The following is a 21,320-nucleotide window of genomic DNA, read 5'->3' on the forward strand; positions in this document are numbered from 1 at the left end:
CTACATGTCTTATTGAATTATGAACTCATGTAATTTGGGGCATGCATTTCGTACGGTGTTTTCATATTTTTGCCCATCCTCTGTTGTATATATTTTTGTATATCTTCACTAAGGGTGGCTTCACACGAGCATGTTTTTGTGCGTACACAGGTGCGCACCCTTGTACGTGCAAAAACACGTGTGTACGAAGGTCCGTAAATTGCCTTCAATGGAGCCGCAGCTGCTGCCGGCGGCTCCATTGAAGGCAATGGTCTTCCGGCATCACTGAATTGTTTTTCAGGGAAGGGCTTTAAATATAAGCTCTTCCCTGAAAAACAAGACTTTTAGTGTAAAAAATGAAAAATCTACCTGTCCGCAGCTGCCATGTTCCCGCGGGGATGAAGAACATATCTGCCGCATACAGCAAATGTTTCCTTCCCCCCTGCAAGGAAAAAGAATTCCCTGCTGCACCTGCCACATCTGTGACAGATGCAGCAAAAGAATTCTTCATCCCTGCGTGGAATAAAGAATTCCCTACCACAACTGTGGCAGAGGATCGCAATGTTCTCTTATTGTTTTCAATGGGACCGGCACCTCTGCAGTCCCATTGAAAGCAATGGGCTGCTGCAAGCCCTGCAGGGATTTTCGGGGAAGGGCTTTAAATATAAGCCCTTCCCTGAAAATCATCCCTAGAATGTGTTTTTAAAAAAAAATATATATATATACTCACCTCTCCTCAGCTGCTGGGGCTCAGGCGCGTCCAGTCTGTCTTCTCCCTGCACTGCTCTGAAACTCTTTCAGCAGGTGGGGGTTTAAAATCCCCACCTGCATAAAGAGCTGTATCTGATTGGCTGAGCACTCAGAAGTGCCGGTCCCATTGAAAGCAATAGGAGAACATTGCTATCCTCTGCCACAGCTGTCACAGCTGTGGTAGGGAATTCTTTATTCCTCACAGGGATGAAGAATTCTTTTGCTGCATCTGTCATAGTTGTGGCAGGTGCAGCAGGGAATTCTTTTTCCTCGTGGGGAGGAAGGAAACATCTGGCACATGCGGCAGATGTGTTCTTCATCCCTGCGGGGACACGGCAGCGGCGGACAGGTAGTGTAAAAAAAAAACCAAAACCTAAAATTCTTGTTTTACAGGGAAGAGCTTATAGTTAAAGCTCTTCCCTGAAAAACAATTATGGGGTGCCGGTAGACCATTGTCTTCAATGGAGCCGCCGGCAGCAGCCGCAGCTCCATTGAAGACAATGCGTGTATCCCCTATGGTGCAGGCATGTCCTATCTTTGTAGGCACACGCCTGTAAAGCACGGACATGTACACACACCAAAGGGAAGGCATTGGTTTTACTAGAAGCATGCTTTTGTGCACAAGTATGCACGCACAAAACCACGCTCGTGTGAAGCCACCCTAATGCTGTATTGTATACATTTGGATTCCTTTAAAATTGTCTTTAATTGTTCAAGAGTTACAGCATAAAAAATAAAGCCTGGGTGGTGTTAACATCATGGAAACTATTCCAGATAGTCTACGACCATGGGTACTGTTATGAATGTTCTTTTTTTTAAACTCGTTTTATTGAGAATATAAAACATATCAAATTATATTAATCTGAGTGTAACACAGTTCAAACGTACAAAACTGTTACAATTACTTAACATCGTATACACTGTATAACATAACAAATTAGAAAAGATACCTTGTAAAATAAGTACTAAATGGCACGCGGATGATTCAAAGATCTCGTTTGGTCCACCAATTGCTGAAATGCATTTTGTGTGTGGGTTGTGGTTGATGAGCCACACCAAATCCCCCAGATTTTGTAGAATTTATCTGGACATTTTCTATTTTTATATACTATTTTTTCATACGGAAGAACGGAATTGACAAGATTGCACAATTGGGGGAGCATCGGGGGTCTCTTATCCATCCAGCACAATGCTACAGCCATGCAGGCCAGAAACAGCACCTCACCAAAAATAATACAGATATAGAATTGCCACTGCCCTTCATCCAGTATACCTAGCAGACATACAGCAGGGTTTGGTGGAAGTGGCACCCCCAATAGTTGTTCCAAGAAGTCTGTAACTTCTGTCCAGAAGGAGTGTACCACCAGGCAACTACACATCAGATGGTTAAAATTAGCATTGGGTGCCTGACAGCGATGACATTGCGTGTTAGGGGTTCTATTCATCCTAAAGAGTCTGCTTGGTGTCAAGTAACATTGATAAATAATGTGCAGTTGAATCATCTTGTTGTTAGCTGCTGGCGAGACTGAGGTGTAGGAGGACATTGTGTTACTACACTCCTCTTCAGAGAGTGAGGGGCACTGGCATACGGTGAGGGGAAGCAGGGGCCGCAATGGCGACCCGGCCCCTGAGCTGTCGGCCACATGATGGCTGAGAAGGGAGAGGGGAGGAGGGAGAGGGGAGAGATGGGAGGCAGCGCCGCAGGTCGGCCCTCACAGAGGGGAGGGCTGTTACATGTGGAGTTGGCAGCCAATTACAGGTTGCAGACTCCCACGGCGCGTGGCCCTCCCACTGATAGGCTGCAGCTGTGATTGGTCACAGCTGCAGTCTATCAGTCTCTGCTGGCCAGTGATTACCAGGGGGAGGGGCTAGGGCGGCTCTACTCACCTCCGGAGCGCTGGATGCACAGGACCTGCAGGAGGACCTGTGGCTGCAGATCACATGACCAGGCTCTGGTCATGTGACCAAAGGACGGGACTTTTCATTACAGGCTGCCCAGAGACTGCTGCAGAGGTGAGTAGAGGAGAAATTGCAATTATATATGTATAGCTGGTATATATATATATATATACAGGATATACACAGGTTACACCAGCATGGGACATACCACTTTATACAGGGATAGAGGGGTATATACATCCTGTATATAGTGATATGTACCATGCTGGTGTAATCTGTGTATCTCCTGTATATAATAATATATGTGCAGCTGGTATAAGTTATACCAGCTGTATATATATAATTATATACAGGAGATACACAGGTTACACCAGCATGGGACATACCACTATATACAGGGATATAGGGGGATATACATCCTGTATATAGTAATATGTACCATGCTGGTGTAACCTGGAGATCTCTTGTATATAATTATATATGTACAGCTGGTATAAGTTATACCTCTCCTGTATATAATTATATATGTACAGCTGGTATAGGTTATACCTCTCCTGTATATAATTATTTATGTACAGCTGGTATAACCTGGGTATCTCCTGTATATAATTATACATGTACAGCTGGTATAAGTTATACCTCTCCTGTATATAGTTATATATGTACAGCTGGTATAACCTGGGTATATACTGTATATAATTATATATGTACAGCTAGTATAAGTTATACCTCTCCTGTATATAATTGTATATGTACAGCTGGTATAACCTGGGTATATACTGTATATTTGAACACTTTACACACAACTGAAAAACGTATCAGAAACCTGCATGTACTGGTTGAATCCACGTGCGGTTTTTAATACTGCATGCAGTTTTTGGATGTGATTTTAATTGTGGTTCAAAAATGCAACAAAATCCATGAACATAGTCTTAGGCTGGCTGCACACAACTGGGTCGGATTCTGCATGTGTGAGCCCAGCGACGGAATCCAACCCTGTGCCCCGCTGGCATCCGTGCATAGCTGTAATCTCTTTTTTTCTGTACTGCGAATGATCCGCAAGGCGAGCTGTCGGACCCGTGCTGTACAGTTTTTTTTCTTTTAATCACTGACTTTCCAGCGCCGTCGCTAGGAGATGACGCGGGTGCCTGCCACGTTTCGGCAATGTCAGGGCAGCGGGTCGCACGGCTTGCATTGAGTTCAATGGAGGCCGTCCGTGCAGAATCTGCACTAAAATAGAGGAAAAAATGCTTTTCCATAGCATGTTATGGGCGGTACATTCTGCGGAATCCGTGGGCGGATGCCCGCTCTATATTCCGCAATGCAAATCCAGCCGTGTGCAGCCGGCCTTAGGCTTATTTCACACGATTAAGTCTGATATTGGGGCGTGAAACTATGCCCCATATCACACTCGCTAACGTGTGCTGTGCACATGGATGTGAGGGGTTTTGTGTTAAAACCAGCTCGCATCACATCATCATATTCTCATGCGATGCAGAGAAAAAACAAAACATCGCTCCTGTGTATGATCGCATTCAAAAGAATGGGGTTCATATTCATGTGCGATTTGTACGTCTTACAATGCACAAATCTTGTACAATTTTTGCGGCCGTGTGAAAGCAGCCTAAGACATAACCAACAGGTTTTTATGTAGTCAAGGAAAGGAGTCCTGATAAGAAGGCTTACACCAAGGGGCTACATCATGTTTGTAAATTAGCACGGTTTAGGTATAGGTACGGGTACAGATGGGGGGGGGACAGCTGAACTTTTGCACCCGGGCCCCTTAGCCTTTAGGTACGCCCCTGGTGAGGGAATTATTTCTTGCCATTTGTCCAAGACCCTCAGCTCCACGTGTGAAATTTCAGCTTGGTTGAGGTGCGTATATATCTGTGAGATTAACCCCCTAGGTCCCCTAGGGAATTGGGCGCTGAGCACATGTCTTAATTGAAGGTATGTGTAGAAACTGGTTCTAGGGATCTGGTAAAGCTGCTGCAGCTGCTCAAAGGAGACCAAAACACTGTTTATGTACAAGTGTTCCAAGGAGGTGATTCCAAGATCTATCCAGAATTGCGTATCTGGAAGATTCAACAAGTGTGGGAGTGCTCTGTTACTCCATAGGGGGGTTTCCAGGGGAGTGCCCTCATACCTAGTGATCTGTTTACACATCTGCCAGACTCTAGCGGCCAATCTATGTGTTGGGAGCAGCAGTCTAGTATGTGGGTCAGTTTTTTCCAGTACAATCCAGATGGAGGTCCCAGACAAGAAGTGCATCAAATGATGTTCCGAGTTTGGGAGGTCTGAATCAGAAAGCCAGTGGCAAATATATCTAATTTGGCCCGCCAAATAATATAGTTTAAAGTCGGACAGTGTCGTGCCTGCCATATCTTTAGGGTGCTGTAGGGTTTCCAAACGGAGTTTCACTCTGGCCTTACCCCAGATGAAGGGAGTTAATAGAGAGTTAGTTTTATTAAAAACCTTTAGTGTTACTATCGTATTTCCGTGTTCCAAGCAGTACAGAAATTTGGGGAGAATTATCATTTTAATAAGATTGATACGACCCGCTACCAATAGGGGCAGGGAACTCCAAATCTTAAATTTATTCTGAAGAAAAGGGAAAAGAGGAGCCACATTCAAATTGAAGCTATAAGCAAAATCTCTAGATATATGGATTCCAAGGTATTTAAAATTTGGTTTGACATAAACAGAATCAAGTCATCTGCATATAATCCAACCCTGTTTTCCCTTGAGCCTATTACTATGACTTAGTAGATTGGATCTTGACGAAGGAGTAATGCCAATGGCTCTATGGCCAGTGCAAACAAGAGAGGGGAGAGAGGGCAGCCCTAGCAAGTCCCCCTGGTTAGTTGAAAAGGGATAGAAGTCATATTTACCAAGACCGTAGGGACCGGAAAACTATACATCATGGAGACCCATTTAATAAATATTACCCCGGTTATAAATGTTCTAATGGTTGATTCATTTGGGTCTAGATAGAATGATACAACTACTAAAGAGTAGGCTTGCTACTGTCTATTAAGCCCATAGTGTGAAGGGTCTGAACTGCTTGTTTCGCTTTCTGTGGCCTGTCATAGCAACCACCTTTAGGGGATTTTACAGCATAGAGAGTTATACAGCTCCCCCTAAAGGCTTTGGACACCTTTTGGGGGGCAATTTTAATCAAATTGATATATTTTAGTCTGAAAATCAGGTTTATAATGATTTTATTACACATTTTCAACGGTTTTGTCTTCTGTAACTTGCATGTATTCTAAAACACTGCAGGCTGCTCAGTCTCATTGAGTGTGAACTCCATAATGTGAGCTCAGTCTGCAGCCCCTCTCTCTGCTCTCCATCATCAGAGAGCCCGTCTGACAGATTTCACACTGAGCTGGACTGAGCCCAGGACTGAGTACTCATCTACTGGAAATACTCCACTGATACTGGGAAATTAACATTGGGATGGAGAACAATTATGTACTGCCTAATGGGAGTTGTTTTTCCTTCTTCTGAATCAACACTGTAAGAAAATACGTTGCACTAGATGGGCATGGCTACAGAAGGCAAGATTATGTCTCACAGGAGTTAGCATATCTGTATGGATGAGAACTGCAACCCCCATTGTCCAAATGAAAAAAGTCTTCATTACAGTGATCACCCTTCTTCCAAAACCAGTGCCAGATGCGCCGATAAGTTGTGCCTGGTACTGTATCTCTTTCATGTTCAATAGAGCTGAGCTGCAGTACCAAACACAACCACAAAGACAATTGTGGCACTGTTTCTCGAAGAAAGTAGCCAGGTCTTTTCAGTCGTTCACAAGCCCTGACTTGGAAATACAAATATAATGTTGGACATGTATAGAGCACAAGAAGCTATACATTATATGGATCTACTTACACGATTTCACACTGTCCACATGTGAGGCTAAGTGGAATCCTGTTCAGCATGTTTCCATTTATGGCACGAATCAAAGTACGGAGTACCCCGCACCACTTCTGAATCTCGTCTGTGCCCATATTAATAAATTGTGGGAATACAATTCTTGTTAACGGTTCCATGAAGTTTTCTTGCATGGCGCGTGACGTTGACATTTGATTCTGAAAAGATGTTTGAAAACAAAAAAAGAGTATTGAAGGTAAACTAATGCTCATATTAAAACAAAATATGGTGTGGGGAAGGGGCAGAAGGCTCTTCCTCTATCCTCATCTTCATTTCTGTTGAATCTCATTAACCCCTTAAGGACATGGCCTATTTTGGCGTTGAGGACCAAGCGATTTTTGGTATTTTTCCATCTCCATTTTTCAAAAGCCATAACTTTTTTATTTTTCCGTCAACGCGGCCGTATAAGGACTTATTTTTGGCGTCGCAAACTCTAGTTTTTTTCGGTGCCACTTTTGGGTACATAGACAATATCGTAAAACTTTTATTATTTTTTTATGATAACAGGGAGAGAAAACGCATCAATTCTGCCATAGATTTTTTTTTTTACAGCGTTAATCATGCAGCATAAATGACACACTACATTTTTTCTGCGGGTCGGTACAGTTACAACGATACCAAAATTCTTATTTTATTTAGGTTTTTACACTTTTTTGCAATAAAACCCCTTTTTTTTGGAAATCTTTTTTTTTTCTCTGCATTCAAAGTCCTGTAACTTTTTAATTTTTCTATGTACGGAGTTCTATGATGGCTTATTTTTTGCGAGACGAGCTGTAGTTTTTATTGATACCATTTTGAGGAATGTACGGCCTTTTTGATCACTTTTATTGCATTTTTGGGGAGGCAAAATGCTAAAAATTAGCATTTTGCTTCTGTTTTCTAGCGGGTTTTTTTACACTTTTTGCCGTTCAAAATAAAAAGCATGTTCAACTTTTTGTACATGTTGTTACGGATGCGTCAATACCAAATATGTGGGGTTTTAATTTTTTTTAACCTTTTTTTTATGCTAATATTTAAAAAAGCACAAAAAAGTGTTTTTTTTTAACATTTTTTAAATTTTTTTTTTTTACACAGTTTGAGTCCCTCTGAGGGACTTGCAGCACTGTACCTATGATCGCTGTGATAGGGCATGACAGAGCTACTGCCCTGCCATGCCTTATCGCTTATACAGTGATCATAGGCATTGGCACTACAGGACGCCAGTGTCTGGTGTTCTGTTGCCATGGTGACAGGCCGGGCTCTCGCGATAACATCGCTAGAGCCGGCTGAAAACACAGAGGGAGCGCGCTCCCTCTGTGAACTCTTTCCCTGCCGCGACCTACTTAGTTCGTGGCAGGGAAGGGGTTAACAGCGGGGGGCGCATCTCCGATGCTCCCCCGCTGTTGCAGCGGGATGCCGGCTGTGACTGACAGCCGGCTCCCGCTGTGGGATAGCGTGAGGTCAGTCATGTTCTTGCGCTATCCCGATGATGTACCGATACGTCATGTTGCGGGAAGTACCAGGCTTCCATGACGTTAAAAGGGGTTAAAAGGGGGCCTAAAAGTACCAATCCCTCCTTAAGCAACAGTAGATGTGTATTAGATGTAGTTCAGACTGAAATATGTGTAATCTGTAGATCTTTTTTTCTGTTGGTTTCTATAAATGTACGTTTTCGTCCTTCACACTTGCTAAGTGGATGTTCTCTTCCCGCAGTGATAGAAGTTATAATAGTTTAAATCACCCCCTTTTGCCATATCTATTATTAAAAAGATCTAAATCATAAAATAAAAATATGTATTTGGTATCGCTGCGTCCGTAAAAGTCCGATCGATCAAAGTAATGCATTATTTTTCCAGCACAGTGAACGTTGTCCGAAAAAAAAATAAAGAACGCCAGAAATGCCCTTTTTTAGTTACCCTGTCTCCCAGAAAAAAAGCAATAAAAAGCGATCAAAAAGTCGTATGCATTCCAAATTGGTACTATCAGAAACTACAGGACATCCCGCAAAAAATGAGCCCTTGCTCAACTACGTCGACTGAAAAATAAAAAAGCTATTGCGCGCGCAAAATGACCGCAGAAAATAATTGAAAAAAGAGTAGTATAGTAAGAAAAAACCTATACAAGTTTGGTATCCTAGTAATCGTACGACCCATAAAATAAAGTTATGTCCCTTTTGTTGCAGTTGTTTGCGCCGTAGAAACAAGACGCACTGAAAGATGGCGAAATGTCGCTTTTTATTTCATTTTACTGCACTTGGAATTTTTTAAGAGTTTTTCAGTACATTATACGGTACTTTAAATAGCACCATTGAAAAATACAACTCGTCCTGCAAAAAACAAGCCCTCATACAGCGATGTCGATAAATAAAGGCATTACGATTTTTTTGAAGGGGGGAGGAAAAACGAAAATGGAAAAAGAAAAAGGGGCCGCGTCATTAAGGGGTAATGGCATATGTCATAAATTTTAATATAGTCACACGTACTGCACATTTTTTAAAGCACAACTTATAATGTTTCGGGCATCTCTATGTTACCATCTTATTATGTTAATGGTGTCAGTAAAAGGACAGAACTCTGACAGCTTCCCGTTAGGTAGTTGTCACCACTGGTAGTTGGGGTATTTCTTAATGCACTGCAAGGGCTGTGGCTCTCATGATTCCCTTTTTAAAACTTGAAATTGTTACTTAGGTGAATCAAGTATCAAGTCACAATTTTGTTAATTATATTATTGTTCCTTTTTAATCTTACCATCATAAAGTATGCTGTAACTGTTTCAGTAAAGGTGAATAAGGAGTCCAAGTTGTCTCCTTCGAATGATGACACTATAGTGTCAGTTTGTGTAGCATTGCTAAGGACGGTGTTACTGGCAGTGGCGCTGGCCTTTTGTTCGTCACTCATCAAGTCTAAGCACTGCCCCTAGAAAAAGGACATGAAAAGAAAAATGATTTAAAGGAATTGGTTTATTTAGGGAACATCTTCCCAAAGCTTTGTGGTTGATTTGAATATTTCTATTATACTTGACAACACAACAAGAAGCTAATTAGAGAGCAATCATCTCCGACCCGTGACTCTGATTGTCATAACATTTTTGTACAATTTTTGTTTTGCAAAGTCAAATCATGTGTAACTTATAGGAAAGATCAGAGAGCTGAAAAGGTAAGGAGTAAGTACTAGAGATGGAGAGATTGAAGATGAGTGAAAGACTTATCAGAGACGGTTGGAGGGACCGTGAGCTTGAAGTGCAGAAAGACACTGGCAGGAGGCCAACATTAAGATTCAGAAACTCAAGCCAAAAGTATCAATTCACTGTAGAAATCATACAGGTTTAGGCCCGTTCTCTGATCTCCTAGAAATTTCTGATATAGAATTTTTGTTAGATTTTCTGGAATTTCACAACGTATGGCTGGCTGGCTTATGCAAATAGATAAGAATGTGTGCAGCAAGTACTGGGGAGGGAGAGATTGAAAGAGAAGACCAACTAGTAAAACCATGAGAGTGGACAGAAAAAAAACACATGCAGGGGCGCTGTTGCAAAGTATTGTAACGTATTCAAGACAATGAAGCCATTACTCACCACGTCAAAGTCTGAAACCAGAGCAACTACATCACTGTATTTTGTTGACCTAAAACCTCTTTTCCCAAGGAATGTTAGAGACCATGTTCTCAAGTCCATCCCAGCGCTGCAGTCATAACCTAGTCACAATAATTAATCATTTCTTATCAGTTATGCTTTATATATCAGATCAAGAAAAGGTCGAAACAAATGGGGAAAAAAAATAATGATAATAATATCAAAAATTGGCTGAAGAGAATTTCAAAACTGAAGCTTCATTGACTTTTTATAGCGAACAGTCATTTCCAGCCTGTGGCTCTTTAACCCCTTCCCGCTCCAGGACGTACATTTACGTCCTGGAGTGTAAGGGTATGTATAAAGAAAGAGGTCAGGGAGTGACCTCTCTTCATACAGCACGGGCGTTAGCTGTTTATTAGAGCTGACACCCTCAGGCAATAACTGCAATCGGCTGTGCGGCCGATTGCGACTATTAGCCCTTTAAATGCTGCTGTCAATCCTGGCAGGGGCATTTAAATCTCCCAAACGATGTTCGGGGGTCCTGTACAGCCCCCCCGTGCTGAGATCAGAGGAGCCGTGCAGGTGTCATGGCAGCCGGGGGCCTTCTGAAAGGCCCCAGGGCTGCCTTAGGAGACTGCCTATCAAGCCATCCCCGTGGGGTGGCTTGATAGACTGCCTGTCAAATCGCAGTATGACATAATGCTATACCATTACGTCATACTGCAGGAGTGATCAAAGCATTGCATGTTGTAGTCCCCTAGGAGGGCTTAAAAGGAAAGTGAAAGTGAGATCAATAAAGTTTTATTAATTTTAAAAAAAAAGGAGAATAAAAGTTTAAATCACCCTCCTTTTCCCATATCGAAAATTAAAAAATGTAAATCATAAAAGAAAAATACATATTTGGTATCGCCACGTTCATAAAAGTCCAATCTATCAAAGTAGTGCATTGTTTACCCCGCATGGTGAACGCTGTCCGAAAAAAAAAGATAAAGAATGCCAGAAATGCACTTTTTCACTCACCCTGTCTCCCGGAAAAAACATAATAAAAAGCGATCAAAAAGTCGTATGTATTCCGAATTGAAACTAACGTGAACTACAGGACATCCTGCAAAAAATAAGCCCTCGCAGAACTACGTTGACGGAAAAATTAAAAAGTTATTGCGCGCAGAAGATGATCGCAGAAAATAACTTAAAAAAATTAAATGTCTATGAAAAAAAAAGAGAAGTACAATAAAAAAATATATATACAAGTTTGGTATCGTAGTAATCATACTGACCCATACAATAACATTATCATGTCGCATTTGTTGCAGTTTGTGCGCCGTAGAAACAAGATATATCCGGCTTCGCCTGAGTTAATTTGGTACTGGTGTTTATCTGGTGTTCACACGGAAAATCTTATGAAATCGTCATTACTTTAGAGATACCGGGAAAAAAATATGTTCACCATTTTGCATGGTTCTTTGTGTTACCCAGGAAACACCACGGGGAGACAACCATGCTACATATCCTTTATATAAAATGACATCAGGAAGTGAGAGAATTAGATTACGTACATAAAATATGGACGCTAATTCTTTTGCGCTTAGAATTGAATAATCGAGTTGGGACCCATTAGCTTTTCATATTTATGACATAATCAAATCTCGTGCAAAATTTCCCGTTTCTGTGACCTCAGGAAGTGAGAGAATAAGATTCCGTACGTAAAATTTGGACACTAATTCTTTTGCGCTTAGTATTGAATAATCGAGTTGGGACCCATTAGCTTTTCATATTTATGACACAACCAATGCCCGTGCCAAATCTCAAGTTTCTATTACACCAAGAAGTGAGAGAATTAGATTCCGTACATAAAATTTGGACGCTAATTGCTTTGCGCTTAGAACTGAATAATCGAGTTGGGACCCATTAGCTTTTCCTATTTATGATATAATCAATGCCCGTGCAATATTTCATGTTTCTATGACATGAAAAAGTGAGAGAATTAGATTCCGTACGTAAAATTTGGACGCTAATTCTTTTGCGCTTAGAATTGAATAATCGAGTTGGGACCTATTAGCTTTTCATATTTATGACATAATCAATGCTCGTGCAAAATTTCACGTTTCTATGACATCAGGAAGTGAGAGAATTACAATCCGTACGTAAAATGTGGATGCTAATTCTTTTGCGATTAAAATTGAATAATCGAGTTGGGACCCATTAGCTTTTCATATTTATGACATAATCAATGCTCGTGCCAAATTTCAAGTTTCTATGACACGGGAAGGTGAGAGAATTAGATTCCGTACGTAAAATTTGGACGCTAATTGCTTTTCGCTTAGAATTGAATAATCGAGTTGGGACCCATTAGCTTTTTCTATTTATGATATAATTAATGCCCGTGCAAAATTTCACGTTTCTATGACACCAGGAAGTGAGAGAATTAGATTCCGTACGTAAAATTTGGACGCTAATTCTTTTGTGCTTAGAATTGAACAATCGAGTTGGGACCCCTTAGCTTTTCATATTTATGACACAGTCAATGCCCGTGCCAAATCTCAAGTTTCTATTACACCAAGAAGTGAGAGAATTAGATTTCGTACGTAAAATTTGGACGCTAATTCTTTTGCGCATAGAATTAAATAATTGAGTTGGGACCCATTAGCTTTTCCTATTTATGACATAATCAATGCCTGTGCCAAATTTCACGTTTCTATAACACCGGGAAGTGAGAGAATTACATTCCGTACGTAAAATGTAGACGCTAATTCTTTTGCGCATAGAATTGAATAATCGAGTTGGGACCCCTTAGCTTTTCAAATTTATGACACAATCAATGCCCTTGCCAAATTTCGAGTTTCTATTACACCAAGAAGTGAGAGAATTAGATTTTGTGCGTAAAATTTGGCCGCTAATTCTTTTGCGCTTAGAATTGAATAATCGAGTTGGGACCCATTAACTTTTCCAATTTATGACACAATCAATGCCGTTCCAAATATTACGTTTCTATGACATGGGAAAGTGAGAGAATTAGATTCCGTACGTAAAATTTGGACGCTAATTCTTTTGCGCTTAGAATTGAACAATCGAGTTTGGAGCCATTAACTTTTTCAATTTATAACATAATTAATGGCCGTGCAAAATTTCACGTTTCTAGGACACGGGAAAGTGAGAGAATTAGATTCCGTACGTTAAATTTGGACGCTAATTCTTTTGCGCATAGAATTGAATAATTGAGTTGGGACCTATTAGCTTTTCCTATTTTGATTGATACCAATCACTCACCATCAGGGTGGTTGGCTTGCTTTTGTTCTATCCTTTTTTATTTTACTGATCTACCTGCTACTTAGTGCGATACTTTTTGCTATCTTGTAATCAGAGAAGCATTAGGAATAAGGCACTAATAGAATCTAATTAGCGGAGAGAGATAGTGGTTAGAAATTCTCCAGTGTGTGACCTAAAAACTATTAGGTAACATCATTACCACTGGTAGATATGAATTAGTAAATATATAGGGGCCAGCAAGCTATCAAGGTAGATGCAAGGCATGGGTGTGTAAAGTCCATGCAGCACTGTCTCTTGCACAACGCGAGACTCTGATACATGGCTTACTCTGAACTTTTCAGAAAAGATTTTTTTTTGAAGAAAAAACTTGAAAAAAATTTTTTTTTACCATATTAAGAGGTATTATATACTTCATTGCAGATAACATCTGATCTGCAAGATATATATTTACCTGCGACCAACTGAATGCTCACTATTTGGTTACTATGCAATTGCTGTTAAGATCCTGAGAGGCATATTAAATATTCACAAGAGGTCCCTGAGAAGCTCAAGTTGAGCGAAACGCGTCAGACCAAGGACCAGATATTGATTAAGCCTTCTTGGTGCTAATACCAAGCACAAATAATCTCGGTCTTGGGCACCATCAGTTTCCCAAGACTGTAGATACTACCGTTGTGGGGGTGTATTATCACCCTAAAACGGTTATTCGTTGCCTCGAATAGATATCAGTTAAGGCATCACACTATACCTAGAAAGCACGATATATGGCATCTACATTTTCAAGAATCCTCTGAGATACACTTCCAGAGTAATTAATATTTTTCTTTATGTATTATGTGTGTCAGTCTTTGTGAGTACTATTTTAAATTTTAATTGCTTTATTAAAGGTTATGTTTTAAAGTCCTAACAGTGAAGAGTTCCTATTTATGAAACAATCAATGCTCCTGCCAAATTTCGAGTTGCCATGACACCAGGAAGTGAGAGAATTAGGTTCGGTACGTAAAATTTGGACGCTAATTCTTTTACACATAGAATTGAATAATCGAGTTGGGACCCATTAACTTTTCCTATTTCTGACATAATCAAATCAATGCTCGTGCAAAATTTCAAATTTCTATGATATTGGGAAGTTGGAGAATAAGATTCCGTACATATAATATGGACGATAATTCTTTTGCGCTAGAATTGAGTAATCGAGTTGGGACCCATTAACTTTTCCTATTTATGACATAATCAATGCTCGTGCCAAATTTTAAGTTTCTATGAAATTGGGAAGTGAGAGATTTAGATTATGTACGTAAAAGTTTGACGCTAATTCTTTTGCACTAGAATTAAATAATCGAGTTGGGACCTCTTTACTTTTCCTATTTTGGACATAATCTATGCTCTTACCAAATTTCATGTTTCTACGACATCGGGAAGTTGGAGAATTAGTGGTGAGTGAGTGAGTGAGTCAGTGAGTCAGTCAGTCAGTGAGGGCTTTCATCTTTATATATATAGATGAAATAGCATAATTGAAAAATACAACTCGTCCCGCAAAAAACAAGCCTTCATACAGCGACGTCGATGGATAAATAAAGGAGTTATGATTTTTTCAAAGGAGGGAGGAAAAGACGAAAATGAAAAAAAAGGGGGGCCGTATCATTAGGGGTTAATGACAACCCACGGAGGCTGTCACGGCTCATTGGCAGTTGTAGTCTTGCAATGGCTGGAGTGCTATAGGTTGGAGACCTTTGGTGGAGGCATACTGTCCTATGCCGGTTATGGGACTTTTTGACTCACCTAAAGATTTTAGATTCATTAGATTGTTTATGGCAAAATTGCTCATATCACTGGGGTACTGAGGGTTCTCGACTGCAATCAAAGCCTTCATCCTGTTGGGTACAGAAGACGAGTCAGCTTGCTGCATGCTATGCAAAGTACATAGTTAGAATAAAAGGGAATTTTCTACTTACACGACCGCAAGAGATTCACAGCTTTCAATCTTTCCAAGGGATGCAAGGCATTTTGTATCAAATAGGGGGAGAAATAGTCCGAATCTTGGCATCCAGGTGGAATAATCAATAGACATGAATGTGCTGACGGACTCAAATTTACAGAGGGCTTGTTGAAGGAAAAATTTGTTGGTTATAGTTTTGATGCCCGCCTGTAAAGTAAACCAAAGGACACAATACTATCAACCTTCAGGCATTACTCCATAGCGTTATACTTAATAGAATAACAAACAAGCACCACTAGAAGACTCTACAGTAAGAAGATACAGTATACCATCCAAAAATACATCAAAATCATCTCTCATTTACCTGTTCACATTGAGTATTGAATTCGTCCAGGAAGTCTCCAAGATTAACATAATCTATTCTCTGCATAATTGTTTCCACCTTGTTGTTGTCTGACATGATAGCAGGATCGGCTATATGAGCAGCACACTGTTCAACAGTAAAGTAAGGGACGAGAGCCATCTAAATAGAAAAGGAAGTCAATAGTTACATTACTGTAAAAGCAACCCCCTAGACACAACGGCTTCAGGATACAGTATTTTCATCATAAAACGGTCTTTCACCGGTCACCGTAATGTGAAACGACATTCAACATACAATATCACTGACAGTCCAGATATACAGCATGTGTGATTGTCTGGAAAAGCCAGCCAGTCATCAGGGACATTTCACTGGTATGACCCCTGTATTACTGAGGTTCCTGCACTGACTGGTTGTAGTAGTGCCTCTTTACAGTACAGTGCGGTACTACATGTCCTGGACTGCTCTCTACTTGTGCCAGGATAAGTGCCTCCTTTGGGTACCAGGTGAGACGGGTCCATGTTATATCTCTGGTACACTGTGTATATGCTGTACAGGAGCCTGAAGAGGCTTCTGTCCTCTATATAGAATATCATTTCCAGCCTCCAGAATCTCTCTTTGATATGTAAAGACTTGCTTTATCGGTCTTAGTTATCTGCGTTTTTCATCTTCATTTTGTATTACTTTCGGTTGATATTTTAGAGGCTTTACAATCAATTACTAGTTTTTCATAGAGTTATAGTATCAAGATGGAAATGTTTTCAATATACAATGGTGGTCCCAGAAACAATTACTATTATATGCTGAGGGACCGCTGTATATAGATAGATGGATAGATAGATATGAGATGGATAGATAGATAAATATGAGATGGATAGATAGATAGATAGATAGATAGATAGATATGAGATAGATAGATAGATAGATAGATAGATAGATATGAGATGGATACATAGATAGATAGATGGATAGATAGATATGAGATAGATAGATGGATAGATAGATATGAGATAGATAGATGGATAGATAGATATGAGATGGATAGATAGATATGAGATGGATAGATAGATAGATAGATAGATAGATAGATATGAGATGGATAGATAGATTGATATGAGATAGATAGATATGAGATAGATAGATAGATAGATATGAGATGGATAGATAGATATGAGATGGATAGATAGATATGAGATGGATAGATAGATAGATAGATAGATAGATAGATAGATAGATAGATATGAGATGGATAGATAGATATGAGATGGATAGATAGATATGAGATGGATAGATAGATAGATAGATGGATGGATAGATAGATAGATGGATAGATAGATATGAGATGGATAGATAGATAGATAGATAGATAGATATGAGATGGATAGATAGATAGATATGAGATGGATAGATAGATAGATATGAGATGGATAGATAGATATGAGATGGATAGATAGATAGATAGATAGATAGATAGATAGATAGATAGATAGATATGAGATGGATAGATAGATATGAGATGGATAGATAGATATGAGATGGATAGATAGATATGAGATGGATAGATAGATATGAGATGGATAGATAGATAGATAGATAGATAGATAGATAGATAGATAGATAGATAGATATGAGATGGATAGATAGATATGAGATGGATAGATAGATAGATAGATAGATAGATAGATAGATATGAGATGGATAGATAGATATGAGATGGATAGATAGATATGAGATGGATAGATAGATAGATAGATAGATAGATAGATAGATAGATAGATAGATAGATAGATGAGATGGATAGATAGATAGATATGAGATGGATATGAGATGGATAGATAGATATGAGATGGATATGAGATGGATAGATAGATATGAGATGGATAGATAGATAGATAGATATGAGATGCATAGATATATAGATATGAGATAGATATGAGATGGATAGACAGATAGATAGATAGATAGATAGATATGAGATAGATAGATAGATAGATAGATAGATAGATAGATAGATAGATAGATAGATAGATATGAGATGGATACATAGATAGATAGATGGATAGATAGATATGAGATAGATAGATGGATAGATAGATATGAGATAGATAGATGGATAGATAGATATGAGATGGATAGATAGATATGAGATGGATAGATAGATAGATAGATAGATATGAGATGGATAGATAGATTGATATGAGATAGATAGATATGAGATAGATAGATAGATAGATATGAGATGGATAGATAGATATGAGATGGATAGATAGATATGAGATGGATAGATAGATAGATAGATAGATAGATAGATAGATAGATAGATATGAGATGGATAGATAGATATGAGATGGATAGATAGATATGAGATGGATAGATAGATAGATAGATGGATGGATAGATAGATAGATGGATAGATAGATATGAGATGGATAGATAGATATGAGATGGATAGATAGATATGAGATGGATAGATAGATAGATAGATAGATAGATATGAGATGGATAGATAGATAGATATGAGATGGATAGATAGATAGATATGAGATGGATAGATAGATATGAGATGGATAGATAGATAGATAGATAGATAGATAGATAGATAGATAGATAGATAGATAGATAGATAGATAGATATGAGATGGATAGATAGATATGAGATGGATAGATAGATATGAGATGGATAGATAGATATGAGATGGATAGATAGATATGAGATGGATAGATAGATAGATAGATAGATAGATAGATAGATAGATAGATAGATATGAGATGGATAGATAGATATGAGATGGATAGATAGATAGATAGATAGATAGATAGATAGATAGATAGATATGAGATGGATAGATAGATATGAGATGGATAGATAGATATGAGATGGATAGATAGATAGATAGATAGATAGATAGATAGATAGATAGATAGATGAGATGGATAGATAGATAGATATGAGATGGATATGAGATGGATAGATAGATATGAGATGGATATGAGATGGATAGATAGATATGAGATGGATAGATAGATAGATAGATATGAGATGCATAGATATATAGATATGAGATAGATATGAGATGGATAGATAGATAGATAGATAGATAGATAGATAGATAGATAGATAGATAGATATGAGATAGATAGATAGATATGAGATAGATAGATAGATAGATATGAGATGGATAGATAGATAGATATGAGATGGATAGATAGATATGAGATAGATAGATATCTTCTATATATTTAAATCTATAAATGTATCTATCTCATATACCTTAAAAGATACTTACAAGATCACTGCCTTGGTAAAACTCCTTCATTTGTGTAAGGCTGAGCAGTTCACCAAATGTCCCCCACAATGAATAATATGAATCACCCAGGTTTCCTGAACTTGCAGGACATGGCAGTCCTAAAAAAATAATACAGACATATAATAAAATAAGTTTTAATAAATCCCCAAAGTGAACAGACATTGTGTAAACAGACAGGAGAATATTTTGCTTCGTACCACTGGCTGCACTTTTATTTCTGACGTTGGACTCTATTTTCTGTGTGATCGCCGTTTGCGCAGAATCTGATAGGATCCCGTAATACTTGCTACAGGCGTTTGAACTGCGTAAGGCAAGAGGAAAACAGGAAGGAAAAGTCATATATCAATTGCCAGGCAATCCCCAAATACCATTCTATATATACAACAATGCATTTGACCTATCGTTTTCCATAGGGTCTACATTTTTTTTGCCACAAACAGCTCCAACCTTGTCCATAGGCTATATCTAGTATTGCAGCTCATTCCCAATCACTTGACTAGGTCGCAATACCAGCCACAGCCCTTGAACAAGAGTGGCGCTATTTCTAAATGCATCTTTCAGGTCAAACCGGGCTTTGTCACAATGATAAGCACAATTATTTTCAAATCAAGTTACTCAAATAAGGCTGGTGACCATAATAGACTCAAGGACGCGTCGACACAAGCGGACCACGCTCGGAGGGCCATAGCAAAAAAGAACTGATTTTGATTTTGCGGGTTGAACTCTGTTCCTTTAATCTTGGCTCACCAACCCCTGTGCCTTAGTCTTGAGCGATGTGACATAAAGAATTGCCTTATTGCCCTATTGTCTTTAATCGTTCTATGTTCTATATGTGTGTTTATATGAAAAACCTCAATAAAAACATATTAAACATAAATGCATCTTTCAGGTACATTTAAGGTCAATAAATACATTTTGAGGTATATGCTAAAACAAATCACCTGGATATGAGACCAGCTGGCCTACAGGGAAGCTATAAGCCATAGAGATATTGTATATTCCAATTCATTGGTTACTGTTCTATCTAACAGGATGTTAAATTGTTTATATGGAAGAACCTTTAGGCCGCCTGTCGATGGGTGTTCTTGCATTGCATTACTCGCGTTGATAATCCAGCCGCGGGTAACACAGTCCGAGCTTTCCATAGTGTTGCTATGGAAAGCGCAGCCCCCTGTCCACAAGCGAAGAATCATAGCGATTCTCCGCTTGCGGTATTCAAATTGCATGCCGCGATTTGCCGAAGTGAGCCTATCTGTCAGACAGGTGTCCCTCCTCATCCCCCGCTGCAAAATATCGCTAGCTCCCCCCCTAATCCTACCTTCCACTATATCCTCTTCCTCATTTTTGCTTCCCCCCTTTCATCACCTGCAGCAAACAGCAAGGTTCAATATGGAAAATTATTTCGGGAACTGACTTGTGGAACTTTATTATTTCCATCTTCATTGGCAAAACTGAGGAGACCATACCGATACCCACAAGCCATACCCTCCTTCCTTTCCTACTGATGGACACTCCATATTGGACAAATGTATTTGGACATTGCAGAAAATCAGCAAATCTGCAAATATTGAGTTTGCCGCACAGTATGCTGGGAAGGGCATGGGTAAAATAAAAAGCTGCTCGTTTGGTAATAACTATTCATTCATCTGATCGAGCGCTTGTGGGACGGACTGGAGCGACGGCCGACACCCTCGCCCACGTCCATCCTCCCAACAATCTCTTCTCACAGGCGTGCACGAGGAATGGCGAGATATTCCTGCCCAGACGTACAGAGAACTTGTGGAAAGCATGCCTGGGCGTGCTGCCGCTGTAATATAAGCAAAAGGAGGCCCCACACCTTACTAAAGACCTCCCTCACACAGGCCGTTTGCAAATCGCTGCCTTTTCAGCACAGCTGAAACCGCTGCCCATTCATTTCAATGGGAGACTCATCGGAAAATGCCCAAAGATAGAACATGCAGCGCTTTTCACAGCAGCGTTTTCAGCCCCGTGTGAGCAGCCCCATTGAAATGAATGGGAGCCTTGTACTGCGTTTAGCACAGGGCTGAAAGCGCTGCTGAAAACACCCTGTGTGAGGGAGGTAGAAGAATAAAGCACTTTTTCATAAAATCCTGCAGTGTCCAAATACTTTTGTCCATATAATGAATATTAAAAAAACGTTTATTTGTGAAACTTCTCTGAGACGCCTCCAACCCGCAGGGTTCTAGATGGTCTTTTAGTGGGACATGCTTCTCAAACAAGAGGTCACTATACAGGTAGCATAAGGGAATTATTGGTCCCAGAAACATGTAGTTTTGATCAGGTGGTATTTTGTTGAGGTTGAACTGTGGAG

The 21,320-nt window shown here is 39.5% G+C and overlaps 1 protein-coding gene across 2 annotated transcripts in view; it reads right to left on the minus strand.

The window, feature by feature from the left end:
• The window catches only part of LOC136576957 (uncharacterized), a 299,361-nt gene that overhangs the window by 221,442 nt on the left and 56,599 nt on the right, over positions 1-21,320 (minus strand). The window contains exons 39-46 of one of the 2 annotated variants that reach the window (XM_066576622.1): positions 19,186-19,289; positions 18,968-19,086; positions 15,684-15,842; positions 15,336-15,526; positions 15,163-15,254; positions 10,117-10,235; positions 9,291-9,458; positions 6,523-6,722 (exon numbers count right to left, since the gene is read on the minus strand). The exons of the other annotated variant lie outside the window; for it this stretch is intronic. Of the exons in view, the coding sequence (XP_066432719.1) occupies positions 6,523-6,722; positions 9,291-9,458; positions 10,117-10,235; positions 15,163-15,254; positions 15,336-15,526; positions 15,684-15,842; positions 18,968-19,086; positions 19,186-19,289 (1,152 nt within the window). The remainder of the gene's footprint in view (positions 1-6,522; positions 6,723-9,290; positions 9,459-10,116; positions 10,236-15,162; positions 15,255-15,335; positions 15,527-15,683; positions 15,843-18,967; positions 19,087-19,185; positions 19,290-21,320) is intronic. 2 annotated transcript variants of the gene reach the window in all.

The sequence above is a fragment of the Eleutherodactylus coqui genome, chromosome 8, assembly GCF_035609145.1.
Source record: "Eleutherodactylus coqui strain aEleCoq1 chromosome 8, aEleCoq1.hap1, whole genome shotgun sequence".
NCBI classification, from domain to species: Eukaryota; Metazoa; Chordata; class Amphibia; order Anura; family Eleutherodactylidae; genus Eleutherodactylus; species Eleutherodactylus coqui.